This window comes from Lithobates pipiens, unplaced genomic scaffold, assembly GCF_037356315.1.
Source record: "Lithobates pipiens isolate NorthernLeopardFrog02 unplaced genomic scaffold, aLitPip1_a1.2 Scaffold_22, whole genome shotgun sequence".
Taxonomy (NCBI): Eukaryota; Metazoa; Chordata; class Amphibia; order Anura; family Ranidae; genus Lithobates; species Lithobates pipiens.
In genome coordinates this window covers 196,955,899-196,976,712 of record NW_027507784.1, presented here as the reverse complement: position 1 = coordinate 196,976,712, position 20,814 = coordinate 196,955,899, and the positions used below count along the sequence as shown (strand labels likewise).

Sequence of the window (20,814 nt, the reverse complement as noted above, 5' to 3'; positions counted from 1 at the left end):
CCATGGCTAATTTTTGCTTGTGCAATCACCTATGATTGTTAGCATGTAGTAGTTTAAACATAATGCACACACATTTTGAGCATTGTACTATTATTAATCAAATCTCCAAGCATAAATAAATCAAGCAGTATTTGTGAACCCTAACGCCAACTTTTCTCCTATGCCTTGCAGAAATGTATGTATTTTAATGTGTGTTACCACAAGGCACAGCAACATACATACTGCAGTGCATCGAATTGCAATTTATTTTGACCATACGCCAAATTACCTATGCAGAGCGTAAGCATGGGAATGGGATCTATAAGAAGCATCTAAAGAGACAGCAAAAAAACACTGACAACTACAGACATTTGAAGTTTATTAATGGTTTCCACATTGAGTAATAATTTAAACAGACATTTTCACAATGAGCGATGAAGTTTATCTGTATTGAGACACCAGGGTTGAAGACACAGCAGACAGAAACTTGTCCCAGGCAGCTTGGGTTTCAGCAGTAAATTGGTTCGGGAAATGGACAGCCAGAGTCACCTGAATGGCATGGGACAGAAGCTGCAAGGGAACACGATACAGTAATGTGAAATTATTGGAAATGCTATTAGTGGAATTCTAGCTTTCACCTAACTAGCCCTAAAACTGTCCCCCCCCTAACACATATGTTACCTAACCTGTGTAAGAAAGATGTATTGTATGTACTTCCTTACTTTCAGCTCACTCCGGTCCAGTCTTTCTATCCCCTGTGTCAGCAAGAGGAAGCTGCAGGGGAGAAGATTTTTCCAATAAAGGCTAGTAAAGCCTGGGACAGTAATGCTAACCATAGACTTTAATGGTCAATCCACTGTTGGTGCTCTCTCCTTTCCCCTGCAGTCAAGCTGGCTGACACAGGGAAGCCGGGTCACGTGGTCAAGCTCTTTTCCCTACAGCTCTGCCAGATTTCCCTCCTCTTCCTCCCACTAGATGCTGGGGACACACAGGGGGATCTTTTCAGGATGGAGAGCAGGGTACTGGGAGGCAACGACCCCTTCCTTTTCTGAATGAACACAGTGAGTGATTGGTACCAATCACGCACTGTGTTCATTCATAATTGAAGCATAGTAAATGTGTCACTCTGCTTCTGTTTGTGAATAAAGAGGGAGCCTCTGAACAGAGTGCTTCCTGTTCATGCTTCTACAGTGCCACTGAAGATGCAGAAAAAATATTGTGGATCTATGGCCTCAATTCCTTTCTCTTTCTCAAAAAGAGATATCAGGGGTCATCATAGAAATTTCACCCTCCCACCCCCCCCCCCCCCCAACAGCGTTATATATAAAAAAATAATTTAAAAAATTATAAAAAAATAAAAGGCTCATTTATACACATTTATACAGTTATCTAAATCATACAGTGTGAATGAGTGGTTTGTGCAGCTGGAGCCACCTGTTACTCTATGACCCCTTTCACTCTGGGCCACCCGTGTGTTAGCTGTAAAGTACCTCTTGTTTTAGCAATGCTTTACCGCTGTTCAAGCAGCGCTTTTCGGCCGCTAACGGGGAGCTTTTAGGCCTCATGCACACGAGACGCAGATGAAACCTCTGTTAAAAAAAGCTGAAACGCGCGTTTAGAAACGCGTGTTTTGCCGCGTTTGCATGCCGCGTTTAGACGCGTTTAGACGCGTTTAGACGCGTTTGCGTTTAAACGCGTTTATAAAGATAACATCATGTAGACCCTCCCCAAGCTCTCAAAGCATTTTTTTTAACTATTTCTGCTATTTTGATCAGAGTGAGCAGCAGCAGCATAGAGAGCAGTTGTACACTTGCATTTGCCGTGTCACTTGCCACGGCACCTGCCACAAGTTGTGGATTGTCCACTTGCCACGTCACTTGCCACAAGTTGGGGATTGTCCACTTGCCACATCACCTGCCACGTCACCTGCCACAAATTGTGGATTGTCCACTTGCCACGTCACTTGCCACATCACCTGCCACGTCACTTGCCACGAGATGTGGATTGTCCACTTTCCACGTCATCTGCCATGCCACCTGCCACAAGCTGTGGATTGTCCACTTGCCACGTCACCAGCCACATCACCTGCCACAAGTTGTGGATTGTCCACTTGCCACGTGACTTGCCACATCACCTGCCACGTCACTTGCCACATCACCTGCCACAAGTTGCGGATTGTCTACTTGCCGCGTCACTTGCCACATCACCTGCCACGTCACTTGCCACGTCACCTGCCACAAGTTGTGGATTGTTCACTTGCCACGTCACCTGCCACGTCACCTGCCACAAGTTGTGGATTGTCCACTTGCCACGTCACTTGCCACAAGCTGTGGATTGTCCACTTGCCACATCACTTGCCACGTCACCTGCCACGTCACCTGCCACGTCACTTGCCACGTCACCTGCCACAAGTTTTGGATTGTCCACTTGCCATGTCACTTGCCACGTCAGCTGCCACGTCACTTGCCACATCACCTGCCACGTCACCTGCCACAAGTTGTGGATTTTCCACTTGCCACGTCACTTGCCACATCACCTGCCACGTCACTTGCCACGAGATGTGGATTGTCCACTTGCCATGTCACTTGCCACGTCACCTGCCACGTCACTTGCCACGTCACCTGCCACGTCACTTGCCACAAGATGTGGATTGTCCACTTGTCACATCACCTGCCACATCACTTGCCACATCACCTGCCACGTCACCTGCCACAAGTTGTGGATTGTCCACTTGCCACGTCACTTGCCACATCACCTGCCACGTCACTTGCCACAAGATGTGGATTGTCCACTTTCCACGTCACCTGCCATGCCATCTGCCACAAGTTGTGGATTGTCCACTTACCACGTCACCAGCCACATCACCTGCCACAAGTTGTGGATTGTCCACTTGCCACACCACTTTCCACGTCACCTGCCACGTCACCTGCCACAAGATGTGGATTGTCCACTTGCCACGTCACCAGCCACATCACCTGCCACAAGTTGTGGATTGTCCACTTGCCACGTCCCTTGCCACGTCCCCTGCCACGTCACCTGCCACAAGTGGATTGTCCACTTGCCACATCACTTGCCACATCACCTGCCACAAGTTGTGGATTGTCCACTCGCCACGTCACTTGCCACATCACCTGCCACAAGTGGATTGTCCACTTGCCACGTCACTTGCCACGTCCCCTGCCACAAGTGGATTGTCCACTTGCCACGTCACTTGCCACGTCACCTGCCACAAGTTATGGATTGTCCACTTGCCACGTCACATGCCAGTCACCTGCCACAAGTTGTTGATTTTCCACTTGCCACGTCACCTGCCAAGTCACTTGCCGCGTCACCTGCCAGGTCACTTGCCACGTCACCTGCCACAAGTTGTGGATTGTCCACTTTCCACGTCACTTGCCACTTCACCTGCCACGTCACTTGCCACAAGTTGTGGATTGTCCACTTGCCACATCACTTGCCACCTGCCATGTCACTTGCCACAAGTTGTGGATTGTCCACTTGCCACGTCACTTGCCACAAGTTGTGGATTGTCCACTTGCAATTGCAATTGTTTAAAATATTTTTCTAATGGTTTTTCATCATTTGCAATCATTTTTGAGATTTTTAATGTAAAAAAAAAGGTCACCTTTAAAAACGCATATAAACGCAAACGCGGCTAAACGCGGGTGCCGCGTTTAGCCGCGTTTAGCCGCGTTTAGCCGCGTTTTGCGTCTGAAACGCAGAAATTTTTGTTTCTGAACGCATTTTTTTGCTTCTGGAAAAACGAGATTAAACGCAACTGCATATAAACTGAAAAAAACGAGACTGTGTGCATGGACACATAGGATAACATTGAATGAGTTCAGGTGCAGTTGAAAAAACTGTCCAACTGCATCTGAACGCGCGTTTAACTGCGTCTCGTGTGCATGAGGCCTTAACCCTAAAGAAGGGGCCGAAAATGACTGCGTTGCGGCGCTTCCAAAGCACTTTTCAGGGGCTTTAGAAGCGCTGCCCATTCATTTCAATGGGCAGGGCGTTTTGGGAGCGCTGTATACAGCGCTCGCAAACTGCCCCAAAGATGATGCTTGTAGGACATTTTCTAAAGTGCCGCAAGCACACCGCCCTAGTGTGAAAGCACTGTGGCTTTCACACTTGGGCAGCATGGGAGGCAGTTTTCAGGTGCTTTAAAGGCACTGACAGGGAGGATGGTGCACATACAGGATAATACAGCACAGGGTGAGGTTGCAAAGCTGTGTTCACATTTGGTATGCTGTTTATTTAACCACTTGCCGCCCGCCCTATAACAGATACACGGCGGCAAAGTGGTTTCAAAATCCGATGGAGACTCTTTACCACGTGATCAGCCGTGTCCAATCACGGCTGATCACAGTGTAAATAGGAAGAGCCGGTGTCTGTCAGACGTGAGTAGAGGAGAGCCGATCGGCTGCTCCTCTGACAGGGGGGGTCTGTGCTGATCGATTATCAGCGCAGCCCCCCCCCCCCCCCGAGGATGCCCACACTGGATCGCCAGGGACGCCACCAGACCACCAGGGATGCCCAGCACAAGGTATGCCACCCTAGACCACCAGGGATTCCAGTCAGTGCCACAATGGATGCCAATCAGTGCCCATAATGGATGCCAATCAGTGCCCACAATGCACTGACGGAGCGATCACTTGTAAACAAACCGGCATCATGACATGACGCTGGTTTCTCTCTCCCCTCTCTGTACTGATCTGTGCAGTGAAGGGGAGAGGTCAGATGGAAGCAGCCATCCCTCCATACCCAGCCCATACTCTGCCAGCCCATACTCTGCCAGCCCATACAATACAATACTCTGCAATACAATACTCTGCCAGCCAATGCAATACAATACTCTGCCAGCCAATACAATACAATACTCTGCAATACAATACTCTGCCAGCCAATGCAATACAATACTCTGCAATACAATACTCTGCTAGCCAATGCAATACAATACTCTGCCAGCCAATGCAATACAATACTCTGCCAGCCAATGCAATACAATACTCTGCAATACAATACTCTCAAGGTTATCCAAAGGATTAATTAGCTAATCAAAAAAAAACACTAGATTCATAAAAAAATTTATTAAAAAAAATAATCGGATAGTCATTGACTAATCGAAGAAATAATCAATAGATTAGTCGACAGACAAATTAATCGTTAATTGCAGCTCTAATGGGATACATATCATTTTGACTGCTGGGAATTGCTGATAATAGCAGCTGGTTGCAGGGGAGGTGAGCAGAGCATGGGAGATATACCCTAGAAAGATTTTTAGGGCATATCTCCAGCACCCAAGGTCCACAAGTGGACAATAAACTTAGAATAGTATAGCAAAATAAGCAATGGGCTCCCAAATATTTCAGGGAATGTACTGGTGCAAAGCACATCCTGATTCCTTGTTTGCTACTAATTTGGTTAAAGCATATCTAATGTTGCTTGGGAAGCTGCTGCTCCAGGGTTAGATACTGACATCATGACTGGGATGATATTTTGGAGGTTCCTTTACCCACTTGGTGTCCGCCAGAGACTACTTAATCCATTACAAATTTTTAATGATTTTCCGACTCATTCCAATGTTCCTTTTCCCCTTTTTTCAGTTTTGATTCATTAAGAGGTACCCCTCATATGTGCCACTTGATCTTATTCTTTTATCATTCCCCTCCTTTTCCTTGTCAATATACACCTTTTGATATATGCTTGATTCTTTCTTAACATATACATCTTATACTAATGTCTGATTTAGATGAGATGTACCGCATGTTGTTCTGCGCCTGCTTGCTTGGTGGTGAGTTCTCGCTTTCCTTCCCCTATTTGTTTGACTGTTTCCTCCCATCCGGTGTCCTATCATATAAGGTCCCCCATCCGATAGTGTCCGCTGTGTACTGCTCATGCGCAGTACACAGCAACACAGATTCCGAAAATTGCAGAGGATGAACGGCGCCTGCGCCGTGAGTCCAGGTTCTATCCCCACCATCCAAGTGGACATAGAGTAGGAATATAAAAGAGCCGAGCGCAGCGAGGCTGAGCCCGAAGTGTGGCGATCGAAGCTCGCCCGTGAGGGGCCCGTGAGGGGCCCTCTAATATTCACAACCCTGTGTCCGCTTGGATGGTGGGGCTACCACCTCCACTCACGGCGCAGGCGCCGTTCGGCTTCTGAGATTTTCCGAAGCTTCGTCTGCTCCGTACTGCGCATGCGCAGTATGGGGTGGATGCTATATGATGGCAGGACACTATCTGCCAGAACACCGGCGCACGTGAGCCAAGATTTCACTTGGTCTGTTATCACAGGAGCCTTCCTGGTTGCCATGGGACCTAACGTGCGTCGGTGGGCGCGTGACGCACCGCGCTATGCCGTCACATGTTCGGGGGGTTCAACGCCCTGGGTGATGTCATCTCCCAGCGTTCGGACCTCCAGCGTGATGGAGACCAGCTGCGGCTGGGTCCACGGCGCATTGTGGTGTGTTGCTGCTCAGGGGGCCATCCAGGAGCTTAATTGGACGATTGTTCTGTAACGTTAGTCTTGCCACACCCTATGTAACCGGGAAGGGATTTAAGCCTCATCCTGTGCTCACTCCCTTGCTACATAAGACATCAGCTGCATCTTTGTTCTGCTGCATGTTAACGAAGTGTCAACCATTTTGACTTTCTACTCTAATTGTGTCAATTTTCTATTTGGTGCCCTCTGTTTTATTCTGATGGGTTTGTCATTCCCATTAGTGCAATACAAACACTTGTTGTTATTGTTATTATCCACTTAAGCCCCGGACCAATTTGCAGCCAAAGGACCAAGCCCCTTTTTGAGATTCGACACTGCGTCGTTTTAACTGACAATTGCGCAGTCGTGCGACATGGCTCCCAAAGAAAATTGACATCCTTTTTTCCCCCACAAATAGAGCTTTCTTTTGGTGGTATTTGATCACCTTTGTGGTTTTTATTTTTTGCTCTATAAACAAAAATAGAGCGACAATTTTGAAAAAAATGTAATATTTATTTATGTTTTGCTATAATAAATATCCCCCAAAAATATATATAAAAAAATTAGCGATTATTGATTGGTTTGCGCAAAAGTTATAGCGTTTAAAAAATAGGGGATGGTTTTATAGCATTTTTATAATTTTTTTTTTACTAGTAATGGCGGTGTTCAGCGATTTTTATTGTGACTGAGACATTATGGCGGACACATCGGACATTTTTGACACATTTTTGGGCCCGTTGTCATTTATACAACAATCAGTGCTATTTAAATGCACTGATTCCTGTGTAAATGACACTGGCAGTGAAGGAGTTAACCACTAGGGGGCGAGGAGGGGTTATGTGTGACGTTATGTGTTTTTTTTTTATTGTAGGGGGCGCGGGCAAACATGTGATATCACTGATCATCTTTCCCTATAAAAGGGGACAGACGATCGGTGACAGTTACAGTAGGAAGCATGGGGAGAGGTTTGTTTACAGGTTTGTCTTCATCGGGTGCGCTGGTCCCACGGTCACGGAGCTCAGGACCGGGTCGGGAGCGTGCCGCCGGCAGCGCGCTCCTGACCCACGGCTGGCCATTAAAAGAGTAACATACAGGTATGTGCTTGTGCCCAGCCGTGCCATTTTGCCAAAGTATTTGTGCAGGAGACAGTCCTTAAGCAGTTATAGACACATTAGAGCATCACAACTAGATGCACCAGACCTGGACTCAATCAAGAGTGCACCTGTGCAAACCCCCCCCCCCCCCCCCCCCCTTTCATCTGGGTGCTGTATGCCTATGGCTTCAAATCAAACCTTTGACAACTTTAAACTGCCATCGATGTTTGGATCAATGTAATCCTATTACCTATTTACGTCATTACTCCTTGCATTTTATATGATACAGGTACATTTAGAACCATCACAGAATCCTTTTATCTATGAAGTCTATTATATATTTCTACTTAATTATTTTTAAACATTTGTATCAATTTAGATGCTTGGTGATCTTGCTTCACGTTTTGTGTTTCGTTCTTTCCCGGCTTGCTTGACACAGCTCCAGCAGTATATATTCTTTCGTTTTTGAGCTATGATTTCCATAGTTTGAAACATTAACACATAGGGTCTGTATGTTCAGTTTTATATATGACTGTCTCTGTATATGACCTTTTTATAAACACCATTGAAGTCTGTTCATGTTTGTAATTATATGCATTCTATAATTGTAGATTGATCCTGCAAAAACCTGGAAATTATATAACCTATTGTCCCTGAAGGAGACTCCTATAGTTTATGTTGAAACGCATTGGAATTCTTCTGTATCACAGACAGTTGACTCCTAGGTTATTCCTTGGTTTGATTCAATGCTGTTTATGATCCCCTGTGTGTGTTTTTATTGATCAGTCCCTCTTTTTATTCAATATACATTGTTTAATTGTTTTGTTAATAAATGTTGTACTTTTATAAAATCGCTTGTTTTGGCCTGTTAAAATCCCACTTTTTGAGGAATTTCGCTTAAACTAATAGTTACACAGTTACATATTAGCTGAGGTTGAAAAAAGACACAAGTCCATCAAGTCCAACCTATGAGTGTGATTATATGTCAGTATTACATTGTATATCCCTGTATGTTGTGGTCATTCAGGTACTTATATTATAGTATCTAATTCATTACAAATTCCTACACAAAATTTACTTCACTCGCCAGGATACATGGAAATAAACCCTCCTCTTGCCGCCACTGCTCCTCATCGTATGCTTTTTTTTGCTCATATTTTGATTGCCCAGCTATCCAACAATACTAGTGGGAGGTTTTGACCAGGATTACCCTGGTTGCTGCTATTCCGATTTCCCTTTCAGTAGAGGTCTGGCTATTGAGTCTTGATGACTCTATGGCTCCTAAAAATGCAATACATACACTCGATACATTGCTATTGTTTTTATGCTAGAAAATTGATTGTTTGTCATGGAAGTAAACTTAAGCTGGTGAATAAATCTGTCCCTTTCTAAAAGGTCACATATTCCAATCGGGGTGCATTTTGTAAATTTGACAAAGTATGGGGTGGGTGGCTCTCCTCCCCATCCAGTATTGTCTAGATTCATCTGTCTGGTTTCACTATTCTGTATACTGGGATTTGGATGTTTAGCTATCGGTGGGACATATAGGACATTCACGGTGTGACCACGGGTTGCAGGAAAGAATTTTGTACGATTCCCTCATCAACTCAGACAGTGCTGACAGGGGAATCCCCCCTGCCCAGCCATTTTCTTCATCGGGGGGGGGGGGGGGGGGGGGGGTTGGTGCAGACAGGGGTATCTGTCCCCACCGGGAGAAGACATTGATTATTGCTAGCTTCTGTAGCCGCCACTATCGATAATCGTAAGCCCTTGTACACACAGTCGGAGAGTCAGACGGAATGTGTCCTATCGGACCATTTTGTCGGGTAATCCGACTGTGTGTGGTCTCCATCGGACTGTTTTGCAACTTGTCCGTAAAATTTTCTGACAAAATGCTCCGATCGGACATACTCTGATCATGTGTAGCCTACTCCGACGGACAAAGTGCCACGCATGCTCAGACCAACCCATGTGACATATACCATGTGACACCGCTCCATTGTCACTATATAAGTGGCAGCGCAGCGCGGCTCTGGCATTCCGGCCGGAGAGAGCGTCGTGTCAACATCTCCTGGAGAAGAAGAAGAAGAAGAAGAAGAAGAACGGAAGGCGGCGGCGACAGCGGCGACAGAAGACCGGGCCACCGCCTGTAAAAGAGCTATAAGAAGGCGCGGTGGCCCGGCAGAAGAACCGAAGAGGGGGACAAGACCCCCGAAGTCGGGAGAAGAGGCCGGCGGCGGGGAGGAAGAAAGCCGGACTCCTCCGCTAGCAAAAGAGCTACAAGAAGATAGCGGAGGAGTCCGGCGAGAAGACCCCCGAAGACGGAAGACCCCCGGAGCTGTGCAATAAAATATTTTATCTCGTGTGTTGTGTTTTTTTTTGGGTACTTTTATTTTACAGGTGAATGGGTAGGGGTACATTGTACCCCATACTCATTCACATAGGGTGGGGGGGCGGTATCCGGGGGCCCCCTTATTAAAGGGGGCTCCCGGATTCCGATAAGCCCCCCGCCCGCAGACCCCGACAACCAACGGCCAGGGTTGTCGGGAAGAGGCCCTTGTCCTCATCAACATGGGGACAAGGTGCTTTGGGGTGGGGGGCCGCGCGGCCCCCCCTTCCCCAAGGCACCCCCCATGTTGAGGGCACGCGGCCTGGTACGGCTCAGGAGGGGGGGCGCGCTCGCTCGCCCCCCTTTCCTGGCCGGCCGGGTAGCGTGCTCGGACAAGGGTCTGTTGTGGACTTTGGGGGGACCCCCACGCCGATTTTTTTCGGCGTTGGGTTCCCCTTTAAGTCCATACCAGGTGGCGGGGCCCGTGACGTCTCCTTCGCGGGCCCCGCCTACCTGGAGACGCGCTCGAAATGAGCAGACTTTTCTCTGGGCGGGAACAGTTTGCTCATTTCGAAAGTACAGCGGACTGGCACACACACGGGCGGACTGTCCGCTGAAACCAAGTTTCAGCGAACAGTTTTACGGAAATTCCGTAAGACTTTGTTCGTCAGACAGTCCGCTGAAACTGTCCGCTGAAGCCCACACACGAGCGGACTGTCCGCTGAAACACTGTTCAGCGGACAAAGTTGGGCGAACAGTCCGCCTGTGTGTACGCGGCCTAAGACTGGGTTCACACTAGTGCAAATTGGTTCCCCCGCATCCAATCTGCATGTCAGGAGACTGTGACCAGTGTTCTATCGAGAAATGCCCCCTGTCGAAAAAATGGCTCCTATGGGTCTGCACATGCGCAGTACGCAACGTCACTCCAGCTGATATGTTGATCAGCTGGCGTGATGTCAACATGGTGCATGCACAGATCGTCGGTGGCAGTATCTGATCTTTTAAGCACCAAGGGAAAATGCAATTCTCAAATTCTGCCTTTCTATTGTGTGGCGGTTGTGGGTGTGTTGAAGGGTGGGTTTTGTGTGTTTTAAAGCACCCTTAGACACAGCCAAAATCTGCCTTTTAAAACACTTAAGCCACTGCGCAACAGAAATAAAACACGCCATTCAATATAGCCGAAACCCGCCCCGAAACAGGGAGGCAGAATCTGACAATTTCATTCTTTCTCAGTGTTTAGCAGATCATCAGATACTGCCTCAGACTAACTGCGCTTTCGCCCTGTGGACGTCATGCTAGCTGATCAACATATCAGCTGGAGTGACATTGAGTACTGCGCATGCACAGAGCCATCGGAGGCATTTTTCGGTGGAGGCCATTTCTCGATAGAACACCGGCTCTCAATGGAGCCAGTTCACACATCCCCGGGGACGACTGCAGAGCAGTTTGCACAAGAGTCCTATGTGTCTTTTGGTCCATTTCAGGTCCAAATCCAGCTTAAAATTTGGCCCTGACTTGTCCTTGAAACAGAGAACAGGGATGCACTGGAACCCTGCTGTAAACCCAGACTAAATCCACCCAGTAGAGGCACAAAGCAGTAAAAAATAGGAGTTATAACTCTACATTCTGTCTAAAGCAGCTTTAGATAAGGTTTAAGCTGACATGTCTCCTGGTGCTGCAATTTTTGCAAAGTAAGATAAATGAAGACATATAGGCAACACAGTGGCTGAGTGGTTAGCATTTCTGCATAGTAGCACATGGGTTGTTGATTCTAATCCCAATCATGGATCTCCCTGTGCTTATGTGGGTTTCCCCTGGGTTTCCTTCCAGACTCTAAAGACATGCTTATAGGCAAATTGGCCCTATTATGTGTAGATATGAATGTGAGTTAGGGACCTTAGACTGTAAGCTCATTGAGGGCAGGGACTGTACAATGTACAATATATATATGTAAAGTGCTGTGTAAATTAACAGTGTTATATAAATACCTGTAATAAATAAATATAACAAAAAGAATGTGCAGCCGTTATAATAGAGGCACCAGGTATGAAAGGGGAAATCTAGCTGCAATGATCTTCTCACTGGATTGATCTTTAAAAATCCTTTGAAATATTTATACAAATTTGACTGGCATTTCCCTGTTTTTTTTTAGATGCTAAAAGGGCCTCAGTGTATATGAAAGTTGAACTTACTCTGAAGTTACCAGGGTCAACCCTCAGTTTGCGGGCATGAAGCTCGCTGAGGGAAGACAGAGCAAAGTCAAGATCATTCAGATGTTGAGCAGCACTTCCAATAGCTTTTAAAACCTTTCCACCATGGTTTTGAAGATCCTTAGAGCCATGGCTCACGTCAAAATGGCTGAAGTAGGTTTTTGACTGAGGAAAGCTCAGAAACAATCTGGATTGGAAAGAAGCAAATGTTTATTACTTATTATTAGCACTCTGAAAGGCAATGTGCTAAAATGTTGTAAAACTAATATTAACCTATCGCTATTTGCTGTTTTTTTAAAAGTAGATATAAACTCAATCACTAAAATCATGTAAGCTTTAACCACTTCAATACAGGGCACTTTTACCACCTTTCTACCCAGGCCAATTTTCAGCTTTCAGCACTGTCATATTTTGAATAAGAATTGCACTGTAATGCAACACTGTACCCATATGACATTTTTATAATTTTTTTTTCACATACGTAGAGCTTTATTTTTGTGGTATTTAACCACTTAACAACCGGCCCATAGCCGAATGACGGCTACAAGGCGGTTGTTTAACTCTGGGAGGCCGTCATATGACGTCCTCCAGAATTCCGCTCTCGCGCGCCCCCCCTGGGGCGCGCACTTGAGAGCATCCGTGACCGCCGGGTCCGCATCACGGATCACGGTAAATGGCCGCTCATCGCAGCCGTTTACCACGTGATCGCTCCGTCAAATGACGGAGAGATCACTTGTAAACAAACCGGCGTCATGTTATGATGCCAGTTCCTCCCTCCCCTCTCTGTACCGATCGGTACAGCGGAGGGGGAAGAGATCGGTGTCAGCAGCGCTGTGGGCTGCATCTGCAGTGCCCACATCACTGCTCACTGAAATTTAACCCCTCAATTCCCTGCCAATACTCTGCAATACCCAGCAATACTCTGCAATACCCACCAATACTCTGCAATACCCGCCAATCCTCTGCAATACCCACCAATACTCTGCAATACCTGCCAATACTCTGCAATACCCACCAATACTCTGCAATACCCACCAATACTCTGCAATACCCGCCAATACTCTGCAATACCCGCCAATACTCTGCAATACTCTGCAATACCAGCTAATACTCTGCAATACCCGCCAAACCTCTGCAATACCAGCTAATACTCTGCAATACCCGCCAATACTCTGCAATACCCGCCAATACTCTGCAATACCCACCAATACTCTGCAGTACCCGCCAATACTCTGCAGTACCCGCCAATACTCTGCAATACCCTGCCAATACTCTGCCATACCCTGCCATAAATTGCCATACTCGGAGATACCCAGCCATACTCGGTGATACCCTGCAATACCCAGCCATAGACATCCCCCCCTCCCGCCACCCTCCGGTGCTTCTACCGACTCGCCAATACGATCAAAGCCAGAATCTTTTTTTATTTTTTTTTTATTTTTTTTATTTCAGGCTTCCCAGCTTAGAGGTGAGATGTGGGGTCTTATTGACCCCATATCTCACTGTAAAGAGGACCTGTCATGCCATATTCATATTACAAGAGATGTTTACATTCCTTGTAATTTGAATAAAAGTGATCAAAAAATTTATTTTTAGGGAAAAAAATGTCAAACTAAAATAAATAAAGTAAAATGAACAATAAGAATTTTTTTTTTAAAGCGCCCCTGTCCCCATGTGCTCGCATGCAGAAGCGAACGCATACGTAAGTCCCGCCAACATATGAAAACGGTGTTCAAACCACACATGTGAGGTATCGCTGCGAACGTTAGAGCGAGAGCAATAATTCTAGCCCTAGACCTGCTCTGTAACTCAAAACATGTAACCAGTAAAAAAAATTTAAACTGTCGCCTATGGGGGTTTTTAAGTAGCGACGTTTGGCGCCATTCCACGAGCGTGTGCAATTTTGGAGAGTGACATGTTAGGTATCTATTTACTCGGCGTAACTTCATCTTTCATATTATGCAAAAATTGGGCTAACTTTACTGTGTTTTTTTTTTAAGCACAAAATTGTTTTTTTTCCAAAAAAAAGCATTCAAAAAATTGCTGCGCAAATACCGTGCGAGATAAAAAGTTGCAACGACCACCATTGTATTCTCCAGGGTGTTTGCTAAAAAAACATATATAATGTTTTGGGATTCTATGTAATTTTCTAGCAAATAAATGATGATTTTTACATGTAGGAGAGAAATGTCAGAATTGGCCTGGATGCTCCAGAACGCCTGATGGCGCTCCCTGCATGTTGGGCCTCTGTATGTGGCCACACTGTATAAAAGTCTCACACATGTGGTATCGCCGTACTCAGGAGTAATAGCATAATGTGTTTTGGGGTGTAATTTGTGTTATGCATATGCTGTGTGTGAGAAATAAACTGATAATATGACAATTTTGTGAAAAAAAAAAAAAGTTTAAAAAAATCTTGATTTTGCAAAGAGTTGTGGGAAAAAATTACAACTTCAAAAACTCATCATGCCTCTTACTAAATACCTTGGAATGTCTTCTTTCCAAAAAGGGGTCATTTGGGGGGTATTTGTACTTTTCTGGCATGTTAGGGTCTCAAGAATTGAAATAGGCCGTCAGTACTTCAGGTGTGATAAATTTTCAGATATTGGCACCATAGCTTGTGGACTCTATAACTTTCACAAAGACCAAATAATATCCACCAATTTGTACTTATTTTTACCAAAGATATGTAGTAGTATCAATTTTGGCCAAAATTTATGAAGAAAAATTACTAATCTACTACATTTTATAACAAAAACGAAGAAAAATAATTTTTTTTACAGAATTTTCGGTCTTTTTTCTTTTATAGCACAAAAAATAAAAAACGATTGGTGATTAAATACCACCAAAAGAAAGCTCTATTTCTGTGAAAAAAAGGACAAAAATTTCATATAGGTCCAGTGTTGCATGACTGAGTAATTGTCATTCAAAATGTGAGAGCACCGAAAGCTAAAAATTGGTCTGGTTATTAAGGGTGTTTAAGTGCCCAGTGGTCAAGTGGTTAATCACTGTGATTTTTTATTTTTTTTGCTAAAAAAGCCTGTGGGGTGCACATGAGGCGTGTTCCGGGAGGACATCATATAATATCCACCAGTAATGATAAAGGTCCCGCCCAGCTGTCATTTGACTATAGGCCCATGTGGGAACTAGTTGACATGTTAATATAATTTCAAAAATAGTTTTTAATTTTTTTTAAATGGTTGCTTTCACTAAATTCATACGTGTGATCTTTGCACAAAGATCCCTTTCAGGCACTTCCAGTTGTGAGGTTACAACTCTCTTCCAATTGGTGTCACCCTGTCACATTATGTTGTCACCCTGATAGAGGCTACAGTCATTCCAGATATATGATGTGCAGCTGCTGCTAAAGTGAGTGCAAGTAGACAGGAAGTGACTGAAAAAGGCTGGAGGAAATCAACAGTGATAAGATGCAATATAGGCTAAAAAAAAAAACATTATCCACTCAGGGTTTAAGGCCTATTTACACCTTGGCATTTGTGTAATGCTAATACGTGCACATTACATTGTCATCTGTTAACATGCATTGCATAAAGGCAGCCAGCTGTGAATGAGTTACTAACACACAACACAACACACAGCACAGACATATTGTAAATAGACATTATTCATTTTTCCAATGCACCACACCACAGTGCACTGTATATGCATTCTAGTGCTCTGCAGCGCAGATGTTTTGGCAGCCACTGTATTAGTGAATTAGGATGTCATTCCACATTCACCACACAGTAACTGTTTGTGTGTTGCCATGTATTGCAGTAAGGCTTGGTAAAAGTGCACATTTTACTGCATATTGTAGTTAACAAGTGTGATTGGGCAATAGACTTTTACTTTTACAAATATATCAATTGTTAAGTAAAGCTGTTTACCAAATCCAATAAATGTGACTCAAATTCACTGAAAACTTTGACAAGCCAACATGTTTTGTTTAAATTTCTTTTACTCCTTGGGCAACCAGATACTCCTTATGGATCAGTGCACATTTTTCATTTCATTTTATGGGCTGTCTGATTTGGAAATACTGTAAATTACATACCAAATGAATACAAATTGTCATTTTAGGACACAAGCAAGGCTTTCTTTTGGCAGCATTGTTTTGTAAAAAATAAAATAAAAAGTAAAGTCCTGTCTGTATGTAAATATGCCCAGACCTAAGACTTGACATTTAGGCCCCTTTCACACTGAGGCGCTTCTAACTGCCAGTAAAACACTGAGCGCTTTTGAAGAGCTTTTCATTAATTTCAATGGAGAGGGGCATGGTTTCACCGCCCTGACAGCGCACTGCCCCAGTGTGAAAGCATTCATTGATTTTAATGGAAATAGGTTTTCGTGAGCTTTTCAGGTGCTCTTTTTTAGCTTGAAAGCGTCTGAAAAGCGCCTAAGAGTGAAAGGGGTCTTATGTTAATGAGTGGCTGCTTCCATATAAATTGCTTTGTGACTGATTTGCTTAAAAATTGATGGTTGATTCAATAAAGGAAAATAGGCTGTTCATTTTGCAAGGAAGGTTGCCCCTAGAGCTTAGTAACTTCAATGAAGCCTTACTTTGCTAAGAATGCCCAATTATGTAAAAGGAAAATTAAAATAAAAAAAACATAATTTTTTGCTTATACATGCTTAGATGATGGAGGTTAGCAGATTCACTTTGAATACTCAATCAAGAAGATTGAGTACTCAATCAATAAAAAAGAAACATGATTTCTCTTAGTACATGAATTTATGACTGAAGTGAACACAGTTTCGCCTTATTCAGTAAACTAATTGAACATTCACTTTGGTAAGTTAACCGTCTTCACTTTTACTAATTCAGCTTCATACTATCAGCACAGATAAGACATTAATTTGGAAGTAAAGTTCTACACATTACTTTTACCTATAGGTAAATTATAATAAGGCTTACCTATAGGTAGTGTAAATATCTCCTAAACGGGCACCATTTAGGAGATATTTACATTATATGCAGCCAGTGACATCACTGGCACATGTGCTCTGAAGGAATGGCCAGCCGTGCCGTTCCTTCCGAGCCCTGTGCCATAATCAGTGGCTCCCGCATGCATCATGGCTCCAGCCAGTCACAGAGCTGGAATCCGCGAACCCAGAAGCAAGACAGGTGAAGATGGGAGTCTGCTGCAGCTCTGAGATTTCAGCATGGGAAGGCTTCGTTTTGAGGTCAGTTTAACAATGCATACTAGCACATTATGCCTTTACCTTGCAGGGTGTAAAAAAACAAAACAAAAAAATTTTCAATGGTTAACAACCACTTTAACTGTGTGACAGATAGGGGCTGATTTACTAAAGCAATAGAGACTGGTCACTTAGGAGAGTCAATGTTAACTTTGCTAAGTAAAACTAAGGCTGACCATAGATCAGGGGTGCCCAACCGCTGGCCGGCGACGCTCTCCTATGTGGCCCGCATTGTCATGCACTGAGATGGCGGGTCAGCAAGCCCAGATCGCGGGTTCCCGACCCACCAGCTCCGAGCATTAGTGCAAAGAACGAAGCCGCCGCTAGAGGAAGCAGAGACAATGCTTCCTGTATAGCTCCTTCACAGGCGGAGTGACACCAAATGTACTCCGCCAGTGACAGGAAGCATCGGCTCTGCTCTCTACTGCACCTGCATGCTTCTGTCACAATTATGCTCGGGGATGGCGGGTCGGGACACAGGAACCTGCGATCTGGGATAGCAGCCACCAGTATCAGTACCAGCCACCAGTAGCAGCACCTGTACCAGTCAGCAGTACCAGTACCAACCAGCAATACCAGTACAAACAGCACCAGTACCAACAGTACCAGCCAGTAATACCAGTACCCACCATACATACCAGTCATCAGTACCAGCCAGCCGAATAAACCAGCAGTACCAGCCAGAAGTACCCGCCAGCAGTACCAGTACCAGCATCGGTACCCTCCAGCAGTACCAGTCATCAGTATTTGCCAGCTTATCAGTACCCACCAGCAGTACCAGCCAGCAGTACCAGTACCCACCAGTAATACTAGCTACCAGTAACAGTCAGCAGTACCAGTGGCAGCCAACAGTACCCGCCAGCAGTACCAGCACCTGTCAGCAGTACCAACCAGCAGTTCCAGCCAGCTGCAGGAATCCTGAGGAAGAAGTGAAGATTGAAGTTAGTTGAGGAGCAGGTAAATCGCTGTGCATCAGTGTGAAAGCAGCCTTAGGCCCCTTTCACATGATCGGTCCGATCGGGTCTGCCTGTCTGTTTTTCAGGTGGACTCAAACGGACTCTCCATACACCTCTAAAGAGCCGCAGATATATATGAACTCGTCTCAATCTGCAATCCGATCTCCTTAAAAAAAAAACAGAAGAGGATCTGTCCCCTTCTGTCTGGGTGGATGGGGGGACCCTTAGCCCTTGTACACATGGTCGGAAATTCAGACGGAAAATGTCAGATCGGACCGTGTTGTCGGATAATCCAACTGTGTGTGGGCTCCATCAGACTTTTTCTGTCGGAATTTACGACCAACAAAGTTTGAGAGCTGGATATAAGATTTTCCGACAACATGATCCGATCGGACTTTGTCCAATCGTTTGTAGAGAATTCCGATTGGACAAAGTGCCACGCATGCTCAGATCAAATTACGAGACCAGACCTATTGGCTACTAGCCTGAACGTTCCGAACGATCGGATTTTCCCAAAACTTTGTCCGACCGTGTGTATGCAACACCAGTTTCAGACAAAATCCGTCTGAAAAAAATCAGACAGATTTTGTGGTCGGAATATCTGACCGTGTGTACAAGGGCTTAGGTTAGAGCGGGTTGAATCCGTGTCTGTTCTACATATGCAGAATGGACACAGACCTGCCATCGCCCCTTTACGCTCATTGTGGCCCGTGACGATAAAGTGGCCCTCGCTCCTCCTATCATGAACAGGAACAGCCACACACACCTTAAATATGGTGAAGCTATGTTCAATGAATCAATCATGTGTTAACAAAAATCCTGTGTCTTTTTTTTTCGTTTCCTCACACATTTAAAGTAAGCACAAGTTCAACTTGTTTACTATCATTAAATTTGTAAAGTAAAAATACACCTTTAAAGTTAACATGCAATTTTCTAAGTATACATCATTGACTCCTTTAGTAAACTAGCCCCTATGCGTGTGGTTAAGTTGGCTGAAAAAAGGGAACAGCTCAATGAAGTTACATGTGCAATTCAGTACACTATATACAATATAATGTGTGTGCAACTCTTCATGCCCCCCCCCCCCCCCCCCCAAGTTCTCTTGATTACTTGCTAATCAAAATAAAACAAAACTTTTTGAGTGGAGTATTTTTTTTTTCCTGTTAGCACTAGCAGAACTATGCAAAATATACAGTAACAAAGTAGAAAAATTCTGTTAGGTCAAATTGTATGGCCACTCAATAGAAATCCAATAATAAGCCACATGATAAGTTGTCCAGCAACAGGATGTAAAGGATATGTGACCAAATTCTGGGTGTAATAAAACTAATATTATATTTTATATTACCTCTCCAAAGCCTCCGCTCCAATGGCGCACTCATGACCAGCCACCATAGAACAGATAGAGGTGATAGATGCCTTCTCAGCAGCAATAAAAATCATGGTTGGTTCAGGTTAGTGCAGATGTATAACAGTCCCTTTGTCGACTAAGCTTCCCAGTTGTTTTAAAGTTAAACAGGTTAGAAAAAAATCACCTAAGCATTCTCCATTGGCTAGCTATGTAGTTACACCCATCCTCTTATCTGTAATACAAAGAATGATGTCAGTGATCCATAGTGGCTGATACAATGACATACTGTATCTCTTTATCACTCCATACACTGACCACAGCCTACACAATACAAAAAGTAGCATTCTGTATTTTAGACTGATAACAGAAGTCTGTACTTTTGAGAATCTATTGCATGATCATTTACTATATAAATGTTCTTTAGTATATTTTATTCTTTATATTTTCAAACTGTTATGATCTGAAATGTAGGTTTCAAATTCCTAGATTCAATAAAGCAATATTTAAATTGCAAGTATTCCCATACATTTTAACTGGATTAATGTGACCTGACTTGGAGAACCAGAATATAACATATCCAATTTCTCTCACTCTATTCTCACTCAGAGAAGATTCTTAAAAGGTCCATTTAAATAGTGATGTGAAAAAGCAATATGGCGATTAAAGCTGCGGCCTGCAGAGTAGGGATGAGCTCAGTGTTTGAGTCGCACGAATGTTCAACTTGAACACCGACTGTTCGCCTGTAGTGATGGCCGAACGGTTCGCCCGGCGGTCGTTTCGTGGCGAATTTCGGCTGTTCGCGGTCCGCCCATTCGGCGGACTATTGCCGCCGTTCGCCCGGCAGACTTCCGTGTTTTCTGTGTAAAAGAACTTTGATCTATGATGACACATCCATCATGGGGTACAGGACAGCCAATTGAGACATTACAGCACATGGACACTTGGACATTCCCCCTAACTTATAAATACACCCGATCCGGCGGCCATTTTACATTCTTTCTTCTGTCACTATAGGGAGAGGTTGCTGTGTGGAGAAGGGAGAGATTGCAGTGACCCAAATCGCTAGCTATTTGGTACACAAAAGTTCTTTTCAGGACTGGTATAGGTGTTAGGTGTATATAGGTTTGCTGTGCTACTGATTGTTGCAGCAGCCTGAGTGTCTTTTGTCAGTTTAGAGAAAGGGACAGGACGGTGTGTCTGCTGTAGGGACAG

General features: G+C 44.6%; 1 protein-coding gene across 1 annotated transcript; it reads right to left on the bottom strand.

Annotated features, from left to right (window-relative positions):
• Nucleotides 1-341: 341 nt before the first annotated feature.
• On the bottom strand, nucleotides 342-19,757 carry LOC143924480 (hemoglobin subunit alpha-5-like). The gene is made up of 3 exons (XM_077448805.1): nucleotides 19,600-19,757; nucleotides 12,079-12,283; nucleotides 342-549 (listed from the first exon to the last, which is right to left on the bottom strand). Exons 1-3 carry the CDS (start codon nucleotides 19,692-19,694, stop codon nucleotides 421-423), a joined length of 429 nt encoding a protein of 142 aa, XP_077304931.1. The 5' UTR covers nucleotides 19,695-19,757; the 3' UTR covers nucleotides 342-420.
• Between the last annotated feature and the right edge of the window lie 1,057 nt (nucleotides 19,758-20,814).